At 44.7% G+C, this 20,904-nt stretch overlaps 1 protein-coding gene across 3 annotated transcripts in view; it reads right to left on the bottom strand.

Annotated features, from left to right (window-relative positions):
• SEC23B (SEC23 homolog B, COPII component) overlaps positions 1–19,016 on the bottom strand; it is a 40,171-nt gene extending 21,155 nt beyond the window's left edge. The window contains exons 1-11 of one of the 3 annotated variants that reach the window (XM_027118256.1): positions 18,583–19,016; positions 16,064–16,287; positions 14,615–14,672; positions 11,947–12,033; positions 10,028–10,264; positions 9,819–9,904; positions 8,509–8,653; positions 7,932–8,090; positions 7,454–7,569; positions 5,301–5,424; positions 4,223–4,303 (exon numbers count right to left, since the gene is read on the bottom strand). In XM_027118256.1, coding sequence (XP_026974057.1) covers positions 4,223–4,303; positions 5,301–5,424; positions 7,454–7,569; positions 7,932–8,090; positions 8,509–8,653; positions 9,819–9,904; positions 10,028–10,264; positions 11,947–12,033; positions 14,615–14,672; positions 16,064–16,284 — 1,314 coding nt within the window. In that variant the 5' untranslated portion in view covers positions 16,285–16,287; positions 18,583–19,016. Of the gene's footprint in view, positions 1–4,222; positions 4,304–5,300; positions 5,425–7,453; positions 7,570–7,931; positions 8,091–8,508; positions 8,654–9,818; positions 9,905–10,027; positions 10,265–11,946; positions 12,034–14,614; positions 14,673–15,689; positions 16,025–16,063; positions 16,288–18,582 lie in introns of those variants that run through there. The other 2 variants (XM_027118258.1, XM_027118259.1) reach the window with 2 other exon arrangements.
• Positions 19,017–20,904: the final 1,888 nt, after the last annotated feature.

The raw sequence follows: 20,904 nt of genomic DNA, 5'->3' as shown, positions 1-20,904 counted from the left end.
CACACACACACACACACACACACACACACACACACACACACACACACTACATAACACTGATGTCAACTGAGAGAATCAGGTCAGGGATGGGGATGAAGTAAATACTTGAAAAGAAAAAGAATTACCTGCTTAGCTTGAAAGATTTATGTACTTCTTCCACCATTATTAGAACAAGAAATAATTACAGAACTTTAGCTGTTAAATATTAATTTTTAACCCAATTCCTTTATGCAAAAGCTACATATAAATTCTTGGTAAGACAACTGAGATTTTAATCATGTGAAGGCTGCTTTGTGTTGACTAGTTGAATGACTCCCAGCAATAAATAAGAAGTTCACTTGGGCTTCCCTGGTGGTGCAGTGGTTGAGAGTCCGCCTGCCGATGCAGGGGACACGGGTTCCTGCCCCGGTCCTGGAAGATCCCACATGCCGTGGAGCGGCTGAGCCCGTGAGCCATGGCCACTGAGCCTGCGCATCTGGAGCCTGTGCTCCGCCAATGGGAGAGGCCATAACAGTGAGAGGCCCGCGTACCGCCAAAAAAAGAAAAGTTCACTAAAACATGAAGGGTATCACTGTTTTAAGCATGACATCTAGAAGAAAAGTCTGCAGGTGTCAAATACCTAGAACCATTAACCAAGAAGATCACTAGACTCTGAAACATACATTTGATCATTCTAGAGACAGCAAATACTACACATTTTAACACCTCATTATAATATAGGATACCATCCTTAGAAAGTAACACAATTATGCATCAGAGAGTCACGATACATACCTCTTCTGTTACTCTGAATCCACCCAAACTGTACACTGTCAGCTGAGTACAGCTGACACCAGTCCGGTCTCTCTACAAAGCCATGCCAGGAGCCCATGTCCCTGGCCACAGAACCAGCAATCTCAGGAAGGTGATGGTCAGAGGGGAAAGGGAAGAGTCACAGCTCTACAGTGCAGGCTGGGGAGGACACCCTGCGTTTCACAAGTCTTTCCCAAGCAAGATCGTGAGACGAATGGATTCCTAGGTGTTCACCTTCCCTTTCAGGGCCTTTTCTAAAAGAGGCACAGAACATCTGCTGGACAGTCGAAGGCTGCACCCACGGACAATGGCAAGGAAGTAAAAGGAGCCTGTCTGCCCCCCTTTCTTGCCTTGCTAATCCCTTCTCTCAAATCTCTCTCCACACCTTTTGACTCCATTTTTAATATGAAACCTGTTAAAATTTCAAATCAAGGGGATTCAGAGCATGTCACCCAAAATATGCCAGGCTGGCATAAAGATCATTTTAAGCTGTAGGTAATTATTAAAAAGAAGACATAAGGGGCTTCCCTGGTGGCGCAGTGGTTGGGAGTCCGCCTGCCGATGCAGGGGACACGAGTTCATGCCCCGGTCCGGGAAGATCCCACATGCCACGGAGCGGCTGGGCCCGTGAGCCATGGCCGCTGAGCCTGCGCGTCCGGAGCCTGTGCTCCGCAACGGGAGAGGCCACAACAGTGAGAGGCCTGCGTACCGTAAAAAAAAAAAAAAAGGCAGACGTAAGAAAACTCTCTATCCTCCTCCTACCAGGAAGTCAGGAGCTTCTTAACCATCAAAGACAACGCTAGATGCTTATCAGTCCAGAGGCAGCACCAGAAGAATATATGTAACAACTCTTGGTAAAACAACCTTCCTTTCCCATCCGTCTCCCCCATCTGTCTACTCTTCCACAATTTGCCACCCCTAGAAGATCAAGGTCCCTTTCCTTTGTCTTGTCACTTATCTACACATTTATTGTAAAAGAACATTTATTGTTAAGATGCAACTAATCCCAAGGTCTAACTCCCTCTGAGTGACTCATCACTGAGTATATACGTGCTGTGTTATGTGTGTGATGCACACATTAATAAACTTGTTTGTTTTTCTCCTGTTAAGCTGTGTTTCGTCAGTCTAATTTGCAGGGTCCCAGCCAATGAAACTAAGATGGGTAGAGGAAAAAGAAAAATTTCCCTCCCCTATAGCACCAACCCTCAAGCGTGGCCACAAACCCTCCAGAGTCCCACAAGCATTGTATTCTCTCACTAATACACAAATTCCTTATGTAAGCATCTACCCTGCCTTGATCAGAAGAACTGTAAATATGGAATTAGGAAATCACCAGTTTATTGTGATTCAAATACACTGATTCAGGATAATCAATGGATAACCTAAAACCAGAAGGTGAAAGGCTACGGGCAAACAAGATACTCATGTTGTGCTACAATCTCGTTCAACAGATCTCCTGCTAATGGCAAAAAGGAAACGGGCCCCTGTAATTGAAGGACAGTCATCACCTCACCACAACTCAGCATGAGGTACACAGATCACTCAGGAAGCATGGGGGACAGAAAGGTTTAACCCGAATCTAATCATTCATCTAACCTCCACTTCACAGCAAATACAGCGAGGACAGAAAACAAGTCAGACGAGGAAACAAACATACGGAGACACTCAATTACAGAAGACTCCTGGCACTTGGCACTGTCTCTTCAATAGACCAACATCATCAAACAAAACAAAACAAGCAAATAAGCCTAAATAAAATGACAGGAAGACCATCCTACATTTTAAAAGACTAAGGATATGTATTATCAAATACAATAGTGGTTAGAGAGGAAAAACAGCTGCAAACGACATCTGGAGAGAAATTAGGGAAAGAATATGACTATATGTTAGATGATATTAGGAAATCATTGTTTTCTAAAGTTTGAGAATAACGTAGAAGACCCTTGTCTTCAGAAGATGCACACCGCAACAGTGACAGACTAAGTGTCAAGACGTCTGCAACTTGTTTTCAAAGGCAAAATATTGATATGATAAAAGAATATGGCAAACAGATGAAATCAGGTAGATAATAGAAATGTGGCCAAAACGAGGACAGAGGAATTATGACAAAATGTCAACGATCACCGACTCTATGTGGTGGGGATACAGACTCATTACGCTCTTCTCAAAACTTCCCTGTGTGTCTGAAAACTGTACTTTCCTCCCCTTTGCCTCCTCCACCCCCCATCCAAAAATTTCACAGCTGAAACCTACTGGATCCTGGAACAGCTGTACTAAGTTATAATACCTTCTTAGGCAGATATTAAGTCTGTGGAGAATATGCTGGAACAGGGCAGCCTCCCAAAGCCCTGCCGAGAAACAAGAGTACATGTCCCTGGGTACATGGGGGTAACGAGGGACTCGCCACAGGGGCCTGGGCAACAACCTGCCTCACCCGGAGGGTTACAGGAATATCCTCTCAAACCGCCTGCCTCTGGTAACTTCAATAAAAACTTACTCTAAGTAGTCACTAACGAGTGTTCATTGCTGATGAGGACAAAACTTCAATGGGAAAGGTGAAACCCAGTGTGGGCGTCCTGGGTACTGTTCTAAGTGCCTCACCTGGGCTGCTCGTGGAGTCCTCCCAACAGTGCTGTACAGTAGGTCCCATTACTGCCTTCATTTCCCAGACAGAGATGCTGGATCCCGGAGCCATGAAGCACCTCGTCAGGGCCACACCTGCATCCTGAGCCCACAACCGACTCTCCCACCCAGCCTCACGTTGAAGAGGACGGTGAGGGAAGGACGTGACTGTGACAACCCAGCCCAGACCCACCCTGGACAGGCCTCACTGGACCAAAAGTGTACACTTGGCAGCTCAAGTGTCATCAGAGGAAGTGGGCCACCAGCAAGGCCATCTCCCCACCTAGTGAGAGCTGAACTTTGTTCCATGTACTCAAATCTGTCACTCAAGGAACACCGCTGTCTACATGCGCCACAGTGTCACCCACTGCCCAACCAGCTCAAAACGGTCTCTGCGAAGCGAGACAGAGGGAGCCCTTACAAGGGCAATAAGCACACGGGTCTGTCCCTGCAGGACTGTGCTGCACAGAATGCAACGCCTGGTAGCTCTCTGGCGCGGCCACCCAAGAAAGGGTAGTTGGGTGGGGAACATGGTCCCTACCTAGCTCCCCCGCTGTCATCTGACCCTAAGCAAGACACTTAACCTCTCTGAGCCTCAGCTTTCTCCTCTCTGACCGTTCAGACCAATGGATGGAAAGACAGAAATGACACTACCCCTCAGGGCTATGGGCGTCAGTGAGTTACCCCTCTCTCCTCACCACAGACACAAGCCAACAGGTGACACAATGCAAGGTCATCCAGCCCCGACACGTCTAAGGGGTCAATTCCCAGGCAAAGGAGGTGAGGGTGATGGAGGAGTTTTCCTTACGTTTTCTGACACACACGGTCCTTTCACGTTCAGAGACACACAAGGGCCTATGGCTCCGGCAACCTTCAGTTCCCGCGAGGTCTGAGGCAGAATTAGATAAGAGCAGACAGTTAACAATCACCAAGAACCACCCCCTCACAAAGGACACAACTAAAACGGCAGGGTTATTATTCCACCAAGGGAAAATCCTACAGGGATTCTAGCATGCAAAAGCTTGTATATGCTTCTCCAGGGCTGCTGTGAACTGACTAAAACTTTAATAAAACCCTCCTTTAGAAATAGAGCTATCTTTGTTCCAAAGATGCAGCAGCATGTTCTGCCTTCTCAACTCTGAAATTATCGTGCACATGGAAGACAGCAATTCTACCAATACGACATTCTCCTCCTGTGCCACAAACCTGTTGTAACTAGTTACAAATGTCAATCAGGGAATATGCTGTTTTGTGTTGCTTTAAAAATACTTAATTTATGAACTCCAACACAATGACGAGGCCAACATACTCAGACTTTTAAATCTGAATTCATTTCAGCAAAGTCCATCCTTCTCCATCTTTTTAAAAAAACCTCCAACATTTGACAATGTTGTTTAAAGTTTAACCTAGATGATTTAATGATTATTGCCAATTTGCAAAGTAATATTTGCCATCATATTTTCTAACGGCCCCTTTGAATGTTTTCTCAATGACTCAGAATCAAGCGTATAGAGCGATCAGTCCCTACGTGGAAAAACAAAAGCCAAACTCACAATGCTGCCCCATTTTAGAGCGCCCTGGCTAGTCTGCAGGCAGACGCTAAACACAAACCGGTGGCTGGGTGGGCACTTAGCCCACCACCTTTGTAAGGCCTGCTCTCCCTGCAGGGAGAGCAGACATCTCATGGTTTAAAACACTGATAAATATGCAGGTCATTCTGGAGAAGGAAAGGGACAGAATGAATATACTTTGTTGGGATTATTTTGCTAGGAACTTTTTAACTTATCTTTAGATGCCCGTGTCCTGAGGGTGAGGCTCCCCCAACTATGACTACTAAGTAAGTAAGAACACTATTCTTTCATTAAGGTTTTAGAAATCTATTCTACCTTTACTTCCAATGTAGCACCAAATGCCATTCGGAAATTGCCATTAAAATCTTTACTAAAAATTCTTTGGAATGTCTGCTTGAAGAGAGAAGTGTTGAAAGAATCTCCCATCACCATGTGGCCTCTAGGAAAGAAAAAAGGAAAAAGAAAGTGAACCTTTAGGATGACTCAAAGCCATTCAGATGCTTCCTGGGTATTTATGAACAATTATTTTAGAGAAGAAGAAAAAAGCAAGCATGTCCACAGAGGTGCTACTGATCACTTACTAATAATGGAAAACAGCCAGTTCAATTTGCACTCAAGAAAGACACTATTTTTAAAACATTAAACATAGAATTCTTTAGAACAGTGCTGTATCTTGATCACTGTGGTGGTGATACAAACCTATAGAGAGGATAACAATTTCAAAGAACTAGACGTGTACACAGATTTTTAAAAATGAGTGCATGTACAGACTGGTGAGAGCCAAGTACGGTCCGTGATGTATCAGTAGTTAACTGTGCTATACCAAGTCAGTTTCCTGGTTCTGACATGGTGCTGTATTTATGTAAGATGCTACCACTGGGAGATGCTAGATGAAAAGTATGGACAGACTTCACTGTACTATTTTTGCAATTTCTTGTGAATCTGTTAACTGTTTCAAAAATTAAAAATTAAAAAAAATAAATGATGATATAATCTGGATAAGGTGTGACTAGTCCCAAGGAAACAAAGACTGTGATCTTCCTTGAAGATAATGGACCCCATAACACAGCCCAGGGTCACCTCGCCTTTGCTGGAAGTCATCACAAATGGTTGGCTCACTTCAAGCCATCAACTGAAACCTCTAAGTCTTTTTTTTTTTCAGTGTCACTGTTCACACATTTCCCTGATACTATAGTTGTGCAACAGGTGATGTGCCCTAAATACTGTCACTCAGGGGTCAAAGGCCTCACTGAAAGTGTGAGGGAAGTGCTGGTCCCTCTCCAGAAGAGAGACACATACACGTGAACTCTGGTGTATAAGAAGCTCGGAGCTGTTCACAAACACATGGAAGTTTTCCTGTGATGTTTCACGACAAGAACTCCCGCAGGGCACTGGGGGGAGTCCAGCGTATTAAGTGAACTCAGCGGCACAGCCAGGCCAGCATCGCTGGTCCTCTATCACCTCATGCGCCTGCTGGTCCCCAGGACAGCTGCAGATGACGAGGGTTCTACCCCGTCCCCTTTACTCAGTGAGGACCCGCAGCACCACCTGGGAGCTCCTTATAAATGCAGAACACCAGGCCCACCCACAGCTCTCTGCCACTGCTTTTCCAGCTGCGTGTGAACAAGACCCCAGGGGACTTGCACACAAATGCAGGTTCTCCAGACGCTGTCTGTGTTCAGGCATGCCTGGAGCACACACGGGCCGCACCAGTGCTTCTCAAACTCTGTTCCACTTCAGAAATGCTCGGGAACTTTAAATATGCTGATGCCCAGGCCAGGCACCATGCTAATTAAATCCGACTTTAGGAACAAGACCCAGACCAAAAGTAGTTTTGAATGTTCCCGGGTGATTCTGATGTTGCAGCACCTTCAGCCTAGTGGTGCCATAGGTGGTTCTCACCAGAATCCCCGGAGAGCTTGTTAAAACCCACCACCAGGCTGCATCCTCAGCCTCTGATTCAGGAGGTCTGGGGTGAGGCTCGAGCGTGCCCATGGGCCCCAAAGGCAGTTGGCTGGGCACCATCCCGCTTTGAAGACTTGGGCTCCCAGCCCGCCCTGCACCGCACCCTCCAGGCTGAGCGAGTACCGGCTGTCATGAGGTGCAGTTACTAAGCCTGGTGAGGGGGCTCCTAACTGCTCTAGCATTCAGCCTATTTCCCCCCTTCTCACAAGGAAGTGCTGAAGGCCACATACTCCATGCTTGCTTTCCTGCCTTGGTGTCTGCAACAACTCTAAGAAATTAAGTTACTCTGACACGACAAGTTCACAGTGAACCCTGACCTCCTTCTGATCACAGCTTCTTCCTCCAAGAGGCCCACAAACCCTCCCCAGGCACCGAAACTGCAGCCCAGAGCCACCTGAACGCTCATCTGAGCCAGCCTTGGCCATTCACACGGTTCCATCACTCAAGTCTCATTCCTTAGAATAAGTACTCTCACTTTTCCCAGGGGTTCACTGTCCACATACCCAGTAAGGTTTGTGCAGCACTTCATCTCCAGAAGTCCAGTCTGATCAAGCGCACAAGCGTAAATATCAACGCAGTGACCGTTTGCAGCAGCTCGGTTAGCAAGCATCTCATAGTGCTGCAAAGAGAGAAAAATTACCTTTATGGAACAGCAACATCACTCACTAGGCGTGCCTTACCGCACCAAAGGGATGTGATCAAAGAGAGGAATGTGGAGACAGTTTCTCTCATAACATCCAAATAAAATAAAACTGCAGTTTTCAGTCTCAAAACACTTTTAGCAGTTTTAGGGCCACCCACTCTAATCAAGGTCTCAGAACTGGGACAGATACTTAACATCAGCCGAGATCTGGAAGGTCATCTCAGCAAGAGGTACTCACTGACCACAAAGCATGGCCTCAGCAGAGCAGCTGTCACTCCAGGGCAACCCAAACCCCACCTGGGTGACCACACTTACAGCCTTGAGCCAGGAGCACCTACCTTGGTTGCCTTTTTCATGAAGCGGGCGTTATCTTTCTCAATATCATGCCAGGAACGAATAGGAACCTTTAGCTCATCTCCAACCACCATGCCAGGTCCTTGGGTAGGGGGACCCCCAATAAACAGCATAATCCTGGCTCCCGTGTTTGGAAAAGTGCCCTAAAGCAGTAAGTGGCAGCATTTTAGGAACATACAGCCCACCCCAAGCATCTTTCTCACAGAAATGCTCCAAATGTGAGTTGTCCTCAGCTGTCGTGACTACTGATGATACTGCAGCAAAACGCAGATGACGCTGCCGAGAAGCAGCTTCTCTCTTCCAACCTGAGGGTCTGGCACACTTTTATTTCCTGTGATCCTGGTGCCCTAATGGCCTTGTGTTTCTCATGAAAACTTTTTGTATTTTTAAAACACCAAGGGCTCCTTCAGTGTGGATAATAATAATCACTGAACCACGTTCTGATAAATTAACACTGCCAGCTGACTGCGGTCACAGCTGATTTTTCAGACAAGGCCAACAAACACACCTTCTGTGAGAAAGCTTGTGTGGTCCGATAGGTCCCAGTAAATTCTGAGTTACCTCCAACAAGCCAACAGCAATGGACAAAGCAACACCAGTGGATCGCAACGGTCTCTTCCCCTGAGGTACGGGCCATGGGTCCCTCTGCAGCTCCCCAAGAAGGTCAGTGAGGTTCATGTCGATCTTGTGAATGGGCTGCAGAAATCTGCATGATATTGAATGGACACGTCAAGCCTGATTTAATAAAGTACTCTGGTCTTCAGCCTGCATGACACATAGTTACTGCTCTTCAAAATAAGTATAAGAGTACAAAAAACGTGCAGTTTTTTTTTTTTCCTTCAAAGTTGTCTCTAACTACAGGGCTTCCCTGGTGGCGCAGTAGTTAAGAGTCCGCCTGCCGATGCAGGGGACACGGGTTCATGCCCCGGTCCGGGAGGATCCCACATGCCGCAGAGCAGCTGGGCCCGTGAGCCATGGCCGCTGAGCCTGCGCGTCCGGAACCTGTGCTCCGCAACAGGAGAGGCCACGACACTAAGAGGCCCACGTACAGCAAAAAAAAAAAAAAAAAAAAAAAAAAAAAAAAAAAAAAAAAAAAAAAAGGTCTCTAACTACAAACACAAAAAACTCAAAGCAATTTTATTCAAGAATGTCATTTAAAGCCTAGTATATAGCAATCTGCATATGTAGCATGGAAAAAAAATCAATTTCAAATAGGAGCAAATCAGTTTAATTAAATTTTAAGCAGCAAAAAACCCTAAAGACATGCTAACATGAACTCAGTCCATGTAAGGTTCATGGACGTGGACAATCTTCATCGTTCTGAAGACTCCATTTGCGTTTCTCTTGAACCTTGGGAGTCATACAGGGAGGAACACCAGTTTCTTAGAGAAGAGGCTGCGCCAGGCATGTCAGCAAAGCATCTTATCATGTTTGCCAACTGTTAACCCAGCCTTGGGCAGCCCTAGGAGCACAGCGGGCCAATCTCAGGCTTGTTAGAGGACACCCAACAGAAGCCTTTTCAGTTTCCCCAGCTTTACTTAAGAATCAAAAAGGACAAGAGCCATGTATCTAATAAGAGGGGAATGACTGCGTACAGTGGTCTCAAAATCTCTGTGATGATACAAGTCTAACCAGGAAAAATATTTTGAGCAAATCTGCCCCACATATATATGTGTGTGTATATATATACTTATATATTAACTTAGTTATAAATTTTAAACATACACTGACTTGTCATGTTTGTTATTAAACATTAAATATTGGTTAGCCTGAGTCTTTTTTTCCCCTCTAAAAATAAAAAACAAAAGCTCTCCTGCTGTCCCTCCCTCCCGCCCACAGCCGCCGCTGTGCATGTGCACATCCAAGCTCACCTGCTGGAAATGGAAGGGTGCTCCTGTGGCTGTGCTGGGCGCGCTGGGTGCACGGGCACGGCAGGCTTGGTCAGGCCCAGCATGTCCTACACAAACCAGAAAGACTCATTTCCCTTAACACTACAAGTGAATGACATTTTTTTCCCTTTTTCCTAAGGAATTTTTAAGAAACATCCCTGGTCCTGCTTGGGGACAAGCAAGGCACTAACCTGTATCTGCTTTGCAGTTAAATCCTTCGTCCCCCGGAAGACATAACTCTTGGAAATCCCCTCACAGCTGAGTTCATGGACCTGCACCATCCTCCCAAATGTGATCAAGCCCACCAGCGCATCTGGAGGAAGGAGACTCAGGGACATCTGCAGGGATTCCTTGAGTGCCTGGAGGTCGTCTTCTTCCAGGCATGTGTCCACCACGTAGAGAAAGATCAGAGGGGACTGAGCACCTCGCTTTATGCAAGAAAAACAGCACAATGATCAGTATACAAATAGACATAACCAGCTCTTTTTAAAGCAAAACAAGGGAGTTCCCTGGCGATCCACTGGTTCGGACTCCACGCTTTCACTATCGGGGCCCAGGTTCAATCCCTGGTCGGAGATCTAAGATCCTCCAAGCCATGTGGCTCAGCCAAAAAAAAAGCAAAACAAGTTATGTAGTAACAAGTCTTTATTTATACTGACTGTCAGGGATAAGAACATCGAAACAAACCTCTACTTACTTCATTAAACGACAAGTTTTATCAAAACAAACTAGACGTAAAGGCTACTTTATATCCAACAATTTATTCCACATTTTTGAACGCCAGGCGTTGTTCCAGGTCCTGCGATACATCAGCGAACCAAAAGGCCAGAGATCCCTGCCTGCCTCAGGAGCTAACTTTCCGGAACAGAGAAAGGGGGAGGGATTGTGAAGGCCGGGCATGGGGGGGTGGGGGGCGGGGGGCAGGGAGGCTCCACCATTAAATGGGAGGTCAGGGCAGCCTTATTAAGAAAGTAACATTTGGGCTTCCCTGGTGGTGCAGTGGTTGAGAATCTTCCTGCCAATGCAGGCGACACGGGTTCGAGCCCTGGTCTGGGAAGATCCCACATGCCGCAGAGCAACTGGGCCTGTGAGCCACAATTACTGAGCCTGCGCGTCTGGAGCCTGTGCTCCTCAACAACAGAGGCCGCGATAGTGAGAGGCCCGCACACCGCGATGAAGAGTGGCCCCCGCTTGCCACAACTAGAGAAAGCCCTCACACAGAAACCAAGACCCAACACAGCCATAAATAAATAAATTAATTAATTTAAAAAAAAAAAAAAAAAAAAAAAAAAGAAAGTAACATTTGAGCAAAAACCTGGAGGAGAAGGAGGGAGCAATACAGATACAGGGGAGAAAGCTCTAGCCCGAGGAAAAGCCAGAGCAAAGGCCCAGGGGCACGTCTGTTCCCAGCACGCTTGAGCAAAGTCAAGGAGGCCCATTTGGCTGAACGAGGACCCTAAAAGAAGCTGAGGTCAGAGGGGTAAGACGGCCAGCTCACACAAAACTCTGAAGACTATTACTCCAGGTGAAAAGGGAGCCATTTTCGCCACTGGAGGTTTCTGAACACAGACCTAATGTGATGTTTTTAAAGGGTTACCCTGGCTGCTGGGTGAAGAATAAAATATAAGTGGGCAAGGGTAAAGTCAGGGCGAAGAGCTAAGAGACTGCCCCAATAATTCAAGTGAGAGGCGGGGGCTGGCCCAGGACAGGAGCTGTGGGGAGAAAGAAGTGGCTGGATTCAGGATCAACTGTAAATATCGACTGCAAGGGATTTCCTAACAGATTAGATATGGGATGTGAGAAAAAGAGAGACGTCAAGGATGAATCTAAGATTTCTAAGCTGAACAACTAGAAGATGGGGTACCATCAACTGAGACGGACAAGGCTGTGGAGGGCGGGTTTTGAACTGAATCAGTGCTACCTTTTTGGTAGCCTTCTATGGAGACGGGAAAACGATGCCATCATGTGCACACGTACCATGACCTAATGTTCAGGATCCTGTGGGCCTCACAGCTTTAAATCATCCAGACAAGCAAGAGACACAGAAGACAAAGTATTTCAAAAGAAGCTCAATTTAACACTGCTCCTTAAATGCGCAGCAAACAATTACCTGTATCACGTACTCAACTGTAGAAAACTGAGGCATCAATTCAGCAGGCTGATTCACCTCAGATATGCCTGCATAAGCCGGAGGAAACTGAAGAGAAGAAAACAAAGCAATACTTCATGAGGGCTGAAAGATACATTATGCCTTTTATTTTCCATTTATAAAAATAGTTAATGACCACATATTAATTCTGAAAGCACAAAATGTAGAACATGTTACTACAATACAAAAATCAGAATTTAAGAGACTTCCCTGATGGTCCAGTGGGTAAGACTGTGTGCTCCCAATGCAGGGGGCCCAGGTTCAATCCCTGATCGGGGAACAAGATTCTGCATGCATGCCGCAACTAAAAGTTCTCATGCCGCAACTAAAGATCCTGCATTCTGCAACTAAGACCTGGGGCATCAATCAATCAATCAATCAATCAATCATTTTTAAATCAGAATTTAAAATCCATAACCCTGTTCTATATCTATATCACACTGGAACTTTTTCTTAATGCAGTTTTAGGTTATTGTGTAACTTCTAAATCATTAAAACACACACTATTAAAAACAATTTCCAAATTGTTGCCCTGTAAATTAAGGGCTGAAATTTTAGCTGTCTCATCAATAATCTATATGGAAGACTAAAGCTTTTATTTGGGTTTACTACTCTAGTTGTTATCAATAAAGTAATACATGTTAATTGTAGAAAAACTGGCAAGTACAAGAAAATATAAGATAAAAGATACAACCCCCCCGTGCTCCTATCACCCGGAGGCAGCTACTGTCAACATCTCGGTGTATTTCCTTCCACACTTTTTCTACCTTAAGCACAGCTGAGGTCACCTTATACACACAATTTTGCAACCTGCTTTTTGGTGCTTAACATAATGTCATAGGTGTTTTGCTTTTTCTCTACAAACATTTTAAATTTGTAGCTTTTACATTGATCTTTTTCCCCCAAACTTTAAAAATCGTGGTAAATTTTACCATCTTAATCTTTTTTCAGTGTACAGTTCAGTGGTCTTAAATACACTCATAATGTTGTGCACCCATTTCCACCATCCATCTCCAGAACTTTTTTCATCTTGCAAAACTGAAACTCTGAACCTGTTAAACAGTAACTCCCCATCACCCCCACCTAGCCCCTGGCAACCACCTCTCTACCTTCTCTTTCTATGAATATGACCGCTCCAAGTACCTCATACCAGGGGGATCATACAGTATTTGTCTTTTGTGACTGGCTTATTTCACTCAGTAATATCATTAAGGTTCGATCACGTAGCATAAGTCAGAACACCTTGCATTTTAAGGCTATTAATATTGCATTGAACATACAGACCACATTTGCTTATCCATTCACCCGTCAGCAGACACTCAGATCAGTTGCTATGTTTTAGCTATTGTGAATAATACTGCTATGAACATGAGTGTGTAAGTATCTCTTCAAGACCCTGCTTTCAGTTCCTTTGGGTATATATCCAGAAGTGGGAATGCTGGACCATTTGGTAAACATCACTAATAATTAGTGACGATGAGTATCTTTTTATGTGCTTAGTGGCCATCTGTCTATCGTCTTTGGAGAAATATCTATTCAAGTCCTTTGTCCATTTCTGAGTTGGGCTTTCCTGTTGCTGTTGAGTATTAGGAGTTCTCTATATATTCTGAATATTAATCCCTTATTAGACACATGATTTGCAAATATTTTCACCCATTCTATGGGTTGGACTTCTACTCTGTTGACATTGTCTTTAGATGCCTTATAATTTTAACAATAAATTACATTAAACAGACATCAATTCTGAATATAATAGGGTGTAGGAATGTTTTTAAGATCTGCAATTACTCTGAATCGCCCAGGGAGACAAATCTTGTACGGTATCTGCTTCTAATTCCCAAGACTACACTTAAAAGTCATCAACTGCACACTGGTCTCTTCACCACTGGACTCGGTGTGTGCTATCTGAGAATGAGACTGTTAATTATGATCAAATATAAGAATAAACAAGTGGATGTTATTAATATCTTAAGATATGCTAGAGTACTATATATTATGTTGGGCATAATTATTTTCTAACAGCTTTATTGAGGTATAGTTTATATACCATAAAATTCACCCATTTTAAATGTACAATTCAATGATTTTTAGTAAATGCACAGAATTGTGCAATAACCACCATAATCCACTTTTTGAACATTTCCTCCATAGGCACAGTTCATTTCAAAGAAAAGTCTCTCTCATCATTTGTGAGCTCCTAGTTTAGTAGTTAAAAATGTTTAAATCAAAACAAGATCAACTTGATCCTGAAAGTTAGGAAGATCGAAAATGAAAATCCAGTAACGTACACTATCCAATTAGAATAAACTGAAATCAAATGTAATATAAACACCTTATCTGTTTTCTAGGGTAACGTACTCAGTACTTACAGAAAACCTATTTAAAAAAAAAAAAAGGAAATCTATGTCCCATCCACAGCAAAGACAAAGACTCATATAATGAAACTGAATGACCATTCAAAACAAAAATCACATATGTTCAACATTCAATATTAGGCGTAAGAAATATCACCTTGACAGGTACCCTGTGCCAGAGCAGACACAAATTCAACCTCACTTAATTTTTTTCAGAGTAGGACAACTAAAGTGAAACACAGGAAATACTTGTAAAATAATTACAGTTCACATACCTGATTTCTTTGGAAACAGAAATTACAAGCCCAAAGCTTTGCTCGATAATCAACCTGACTGTGAGAAAAATAAATATTACAACCAGATACCGTTTTCATTTTTAAGGTAGAAAGCATTTAAGTGTAAACTTCTTGTTCAGTAAATCGCACGGATGTGTGTTCAGGTGTGGGTGCCTCAATGGAGGAAGGTATGCAGCACATTCTCTGCAGCTAGAGTTCTGGCTGCTGAGTGCACCGAAAGGCTCCTTCAAGCAGCAACAATGAACAACTACTAAATGCTTTTTGCTCTTTTCCGATTTCCTAGATAATATTTAGAAATTCATGAGTTATAAAAATTATAGGTTATTTCCTTTTGCCCTGTTATCTAAACATACTCTTTATGATTTTTCTAATGTCTTTATTGTTCAAATATATGAAACTATGAAATTTTAATACTAAAAGGACATTTAACACACAGGAAAAACAACTCAGGCTTTAACCACACTTAGTTCACTTGAAGAAGTTGAGCAGAATGCTTCTGGGTTGATACACTTCCTAGAACTGGTTCAAGATAATGCTTTATAGTTGCTTTCCCCCCCTTTCTACATTTAGAAAATTAACGATCAGCTATTATTTTAAAAGAGCAGCAGCATCTTATACATGGGTACACCAAGTAAGAGCAAGGAGAATGAAGTAAAAAATGTTCCCTCATATAAAAATTTTATCTTTTAAAGAGTATTTATGACACTCTTCACTTGCTTAAAAATTCTTTCAAAGAGTGCCCACATTTAAGAGAGCTATCAAAGGTCACCATTTCAGGCACAAAAAAGTTACACTTAGGGCTTCCCTGGTGGCGCAGTGGTTCAGAGTCTGCCTGCCGATGCAGGGGACATGGGTTCGTACCCCGGTCCGGGAGAATCCCACATGCCGCGGAGCGGCTGGGCCCGTGAGCCATGGCTGCTGAGCCTGCGCGTCCGGAGCCTGTGCTCCGCCACAGGAGAGGCCAAAACAGTGAGAGGCCTGCATACCGCAAAAAATTAAAAAATTCCACTTAACAATAAAATCATCAAGAGTTCAAATTTCTTCTGCCTATTACCTCTTCCTGCCATACAGCATCACCATACCAGGTAGGTACAACAAAACTCTCTAAAGCTTTTGGATATTTTTTGGAAAATGCTTTGAAAGGCACCAATAAAATCAATAGTTAAGGCAAAAGCAAACTAAAAATCAGAAAAACAAAAAATTACAAATCCTTTCCCTCTACCTCCACCTCGTTCCCATAAATTCTAATTCTATGTGGAATATCAGGCCAGGGAGACTTCCACAAGCATTCATCACCTAAGACTCTCACCATTTACCACTCATCTCAAATTTGACATCTTGCCCAACTGAGTCACTTTTAGGAGAATCACGGGAAAGTCATAATTTACTGTATTCATCATTTTTGCTAGTTGTTAAAAGAATTCATACCAAAGTGGATTGAGAATGGCTTTGCAAGTTGGCCTGCTGCAAAGCACTGGTTCATACTGTACAGGGGGCAGGTCTGGACGTTCTTTCAAAGGAGTAAGGATACAAGCCAGGGGAACAACCATTCTTGTAGCCTCGAGACGGCTGGAAGGCCACACATTCCAACTAAAACGCACGCCATCACGTTCTTCATTCTGCTGAATGAATTCCAGGTATGTTGCCATTGTCTAAAAAAAAAAAAAAAACACTAAAGATAAAGTTTAATCGTATGCGAAATTCTCAACTGAACTTCAAAAAAAGATGACCACCTAACACCACGTTTCTTAAACACTTAGTCTGGAAGAACCTGTCACTGGAGGATGACAACATCTCACTTCTCTCTGACCCCCCAAGAGCCAATTAACTTCACAGCTACCTCTCCCATTCCTTTCTCAACCCTCCTTTCTAGCCCTTAAAAAAATAAAAGGGGCAGAAGGTTTACCATCATTTGGTCATCCCTAAGCTGCATGTAGGTGAATAATAGTAATTTAAATCTCCTCTTAGATCACAGATCATCTCAGCCAAGCCAATTTCAGCCGCGTGCTCAAGGGTTAAGTCTCAAACCCTGTTTCAGCATCCAGCTACCTTCCTCCCTGACTCCCTTTCCTCCTTGCTCTATTCGAGTAAATACTGTATTATAATTTACATTCCAAGCGATCTTGGTTTTGTGCCCTTTCCCTCCTTCCGTTATTATGGAGAAAAGAACTGGATACTGAAGTGCGAATCCTATTCACAACAAGAACAGCTACCAGTTCTTAGCCAAGGTACTTCTACTTGGGATCACCAAAATTACAAAGGCACACTTGCTATTATGCTAAGTGAGTTCCTCACCAGCTCCTGTCCCCTCACCACAGTCGCTTATGCTCATGCCTTGGAAGATTCCAGTTAATGAAACAGCCATTCAGACTAAGTACGTTTTTCAAACCCAAATAATGCCAACTTCATCCTGTTCACATACTAAATTCTAGGCTAACACACACTTCAGCTATTAGGGTTCAAGGGAACAAAACTCTCGAGAACAATGGGAAAAATGGCAAATTAAAGAATCTTATAGGGCTTCCCTGGTGGCTCAGTGGTTAAGAATCTGCCTGCCAATGCAGGGGACACGGGTTTGAGCCCTGGTCCGGGAAGATCCCACATGCCGCAGAGCAACTAAGCCTGTGAGCCACAACCACTGAGCCCGCGTGCCACAACTGCTGAAGCTCACGTACCTAGAGCCCGTGCTCCGCAACAAGAGAAGCCAAAGCAACAAGAAGCTCACGCACAGCGACGAAGAGTAGCCCACGCTCACCGCAACTAGAGAAAGCCAGTGCGCAGCAACAAAGACCCAACGCAGCCAAGAAGAAATATTTTTTTTAAAAAAAGACTCTATTATATAAGTGGCCTCTAGTGCTCACTTATGCAATGCTGAATAATGACTGTCTCCAACCTGTTTTGAGAAGTGCCATACTGTTAATTTGGACTAAGGGAACAACATAGGGCTATAAATGCAAATGAATTACTCTATTACACACAACGCGGAGCACAAAAATTCCAAATGTTTGTTCCAGCTGAAACTCTAAGGCATCTACTTGTTATCTCTGGCCAAAGCAGGAAACTGTAGTTCTGTGTACACAGAAAACACTTCTGCAGCTTCCTGGCTAGTAAAGGGTCATTCAGGTGGGAATGAAAGCAAGTTCTAACATCCCAATTCTCAGCAAGCACCTCGGCAGACTTCATTAAGTGGCTGTTTTCCTTCTCAAAACAGATCATTATTAAAAGGCACTATCTCCATCCCATGTCCCCAGGCATCCACATATTAAAACCTGCGCTCTCCATTTCCCACTGCCTCTTCCGCTCACTCCCTCAAGAGCATGGATTCTTAACTCTGGGCACATAGCCAACAGGGGACTTCACAGGGTCAATAAGTCCTCTGAAACTGTATGCAAAATTCTGTGCATGAGCCAAGGTGCACTTTTCTAGAGAGACAGATCTACCATTAACACCATCTTTTCAAAAGGGAAGGCTTTCAGAATAGGTTAACAGCTCAATGAATGAATAAGTAAAATTGTAAAGATCCTATAGACGTATCTGTCAAAAAAAAAAATCTGTACCATTCATTCCACCTTAAGGTATGACTTTTCAGGACACAACTAAGGTAAAGCAAGGTTTAATCTTTAAAGGGAGTCCGAAGACCTGGGTTCTAGCTCCGGCTCTGTCACGAAGCATAAGTCATTTAACCAGAATCTCGAGTTCCTCAACTGTAAACTGGACGTTGGGTCCTTCTGTCTCCCGCGACTCCGAGGGATCCTGCGCCAGAATCCGGCCAGCCGGCCGCCCCACCTGGCTGGGACCACGTCACTCTCAGCAGACCCCTGGGTCTTCGGACCCTTCAGCTCCTCTGACCGCCGGGAAAAGGCCTCGCCCCAGGAGCAACCCACCTGCCCCTAGCAGAGACTCCGGTCCCTGCCCTCGGCCTCTCATAACCTGTGCTCCCCACTCACCTGGCCGGAACCGCTCACCTGGCCGCAGCCGTACGCACCCACCGCTGCAAGAGCCGGGCTCCAGTTCCCACCGCCAAGTCCAACTCAGCCCTAAGCCGATTGGTTAGCGTCCTGTGCGTCACGCCACGGCGCCGTCCGCTGGCCAATCAAAGAGCGCCTCCCCGGCGGGCGAGCGGAACAAGACACTTAGAAAGGCTGCGCCGCCATCTTGGAACAGGGCAAGACAGACGTGGTTGGCTCTTAAAAATCACAATTACTCAGAATACAACTTTCTCCACGTTCACCTCTAAACCTTTCTGCTTCACGAAATACCGGCGCCTAGGGAACTGTTTCCTAGGCTCAGCCAGCGCGCCTCAGGAGCTCGCCCTACTCCAATAAGACGTCCGCTCGCTTCAGTGGGAAGTCCCTCTCATCGCTTTAGTTACCGGGAAGCGACAACGTTGACGTGTGGCCCCGGAAGAGGGCGAGACTCCTCGCGGAGGAAACCGAAGCTGGCCGGAAGGAGGTGTCGGCGCGCAGAAAGGGGCGAGGCTAAGGGAGCGTGAGCCTTGAGCGTGGGGACGCATGCGCGCAGGAGTCCTGTCCCTTAAACAGGTGTAGTTATTCTTCCTCACCTTGCAGGGTTTCCTTCCCTCGTTCGCCCCTCGTTCGTGCACAGGTGCCTTCCGGCTCTCTGCGGAGCCTGGCGTTAGCGCACAGGCTAATCCCTCTCGTTCCCTGTCATCCTTCCACGAGAAAGTGAATAATTGGGAACTGTCGTAGTCAAACGTTTTAAGAGACTAACAAAACACCAAACTGCATAGAGCACGGCTTTCTACAGCCACCATGGCCGTTTTACCACTGCTTATAAGTGGCAAAACCGAGCACGTTTATTAATCTGACCCAGCGATATGGCCCGTCTGTAGCATATAAAAATAAGCAAAATTATACAAACTTAAAAGTATGCTTAAAGCATATCAAGGCGTCCAAGAATTAACTAGCTCAATTTAATATTAGTACAAAGTTTTAAGTGACTAACAAATCATAGAAGTTAGTTTTAGGTCGATGTGCTACGAAATTAATTGCTGTTTATAGAAAAATTTGTCGAAAAATGGTTCAGTTTTATTGAACAAGTTTACACTTTCCGTGTATCTAAAGCATTATGTAAGAGTAATAGTGGGTTTTTTAATACTTAAACTGGTATAAGTTCAGGAAGTTCAAATCAATTATTCTCTCAGTAAAGATACACACTCAATTAAGATACAATACACATTTGTATCATACTTCACAGTGAGAAAATGTTACCAAGTCCAAGCTGGTGCTGCTTGCCGCGCAACAGGCCAATTGAGAGATGAGTTGGGGCAAGGACTAGCGACTTTATTCGGAAGGTCGCAGACCCAGGAGTCTGGTTCTGACCTCGGGTGGCCTCGGCCTGCAGCGGCTTGAAGCAGGATTTTTTCAGTTCCCAGCCAGAGATTGAGGTATGGCCGCAGCAATGAGAGCGCTGAATCCCAGCCACCAGACCACCAGGGACCAGTGGCCAGTGACAAGGCCACGGCCCGTCAGCTGTGTAGAAATGAACTTCTACATAGAGACGGAAAGTAGTGAAGCAAGTAGTGTTATTAAGAGGGAAAAGGGTGCAGTACGTGTGGACAGCCACACGGGCGGGCTCAGAGAGAGAGTCACGCCCTCGTGGCAGTCTGAATCACTTTTATGGGGCATTTCTTCATGGTTTCCTCTAACCAATCATCTTGTTTCGCCTGGTTCTGAGTCCGGATTTGGTGTATCTCAGGGTTCTCTCCTGTGTGGGTGCACATCTCTTAGCCAAGATGGATAGTAGTGAAGAGGCCTATGGGTAGTTGACGTCACATACTAGGAGGTGGCACCCCCTCCCTTTTTGACCTCCAAGGAGCCTTTCTGCACATGTGCAGTCGGGGAGGTCTCCTTGACTTTGAGAATGAGGAATACGTGGTCTTTTATCTCTTATCTGGGCAGGGCCCAGCCTCCTTGATCATCCTGCTTTTATGGAGTTTCTGCTACTATGGAGTTTCTGTCCGCAGGGGAGAAACTGTTCAGCCTGGGGCCCATCTACCTCCTGCCTAAATTCCAGCCAGACTCAGCAGGGGATGTGTTAATTTCTTTTTTCCTGCAGCCATTCACAGGGGGGCCTGGTCAGGATGTTTCCTGTGAGCTAAACAAAGGTATTTTAGCTTAACACTCAGGCGTGGGAGGCAGAATTCCTCCAGTTTGGCCATTATGTATACTTTAAGCTGTAGGCAACATCCCTTTAGTGATTAACTTGAAGCAAAAGCAATAGAATACAAAGGTTAAAGTAAAAGAAAC

The sequence above is a fragment of the Aethalodelphis obliquidens genome, unplaced genomic scaffold (assembly GCF_003676395.1).
Source record: "Aethalodelphis obliquidens isolate GAN/ISIS:26980383/991018 unplaced genomic scaffold, ASM367639v1 scaffold18, whole genome shotgun sequence".
Taxonomy (NCBI): domain Eukaryota; kingdom Metazoa; phylum Chordata; class Mammalia; order Artiodactyla; family Delphinidae; genus Aethalodelphis; species Aethalodelphis obliquidens.
The sequence above is the reverse complement of the archived record's forward strand: the minus strand, read 5'-3'. Positions and strand labels throughout refer to the sequence as shown.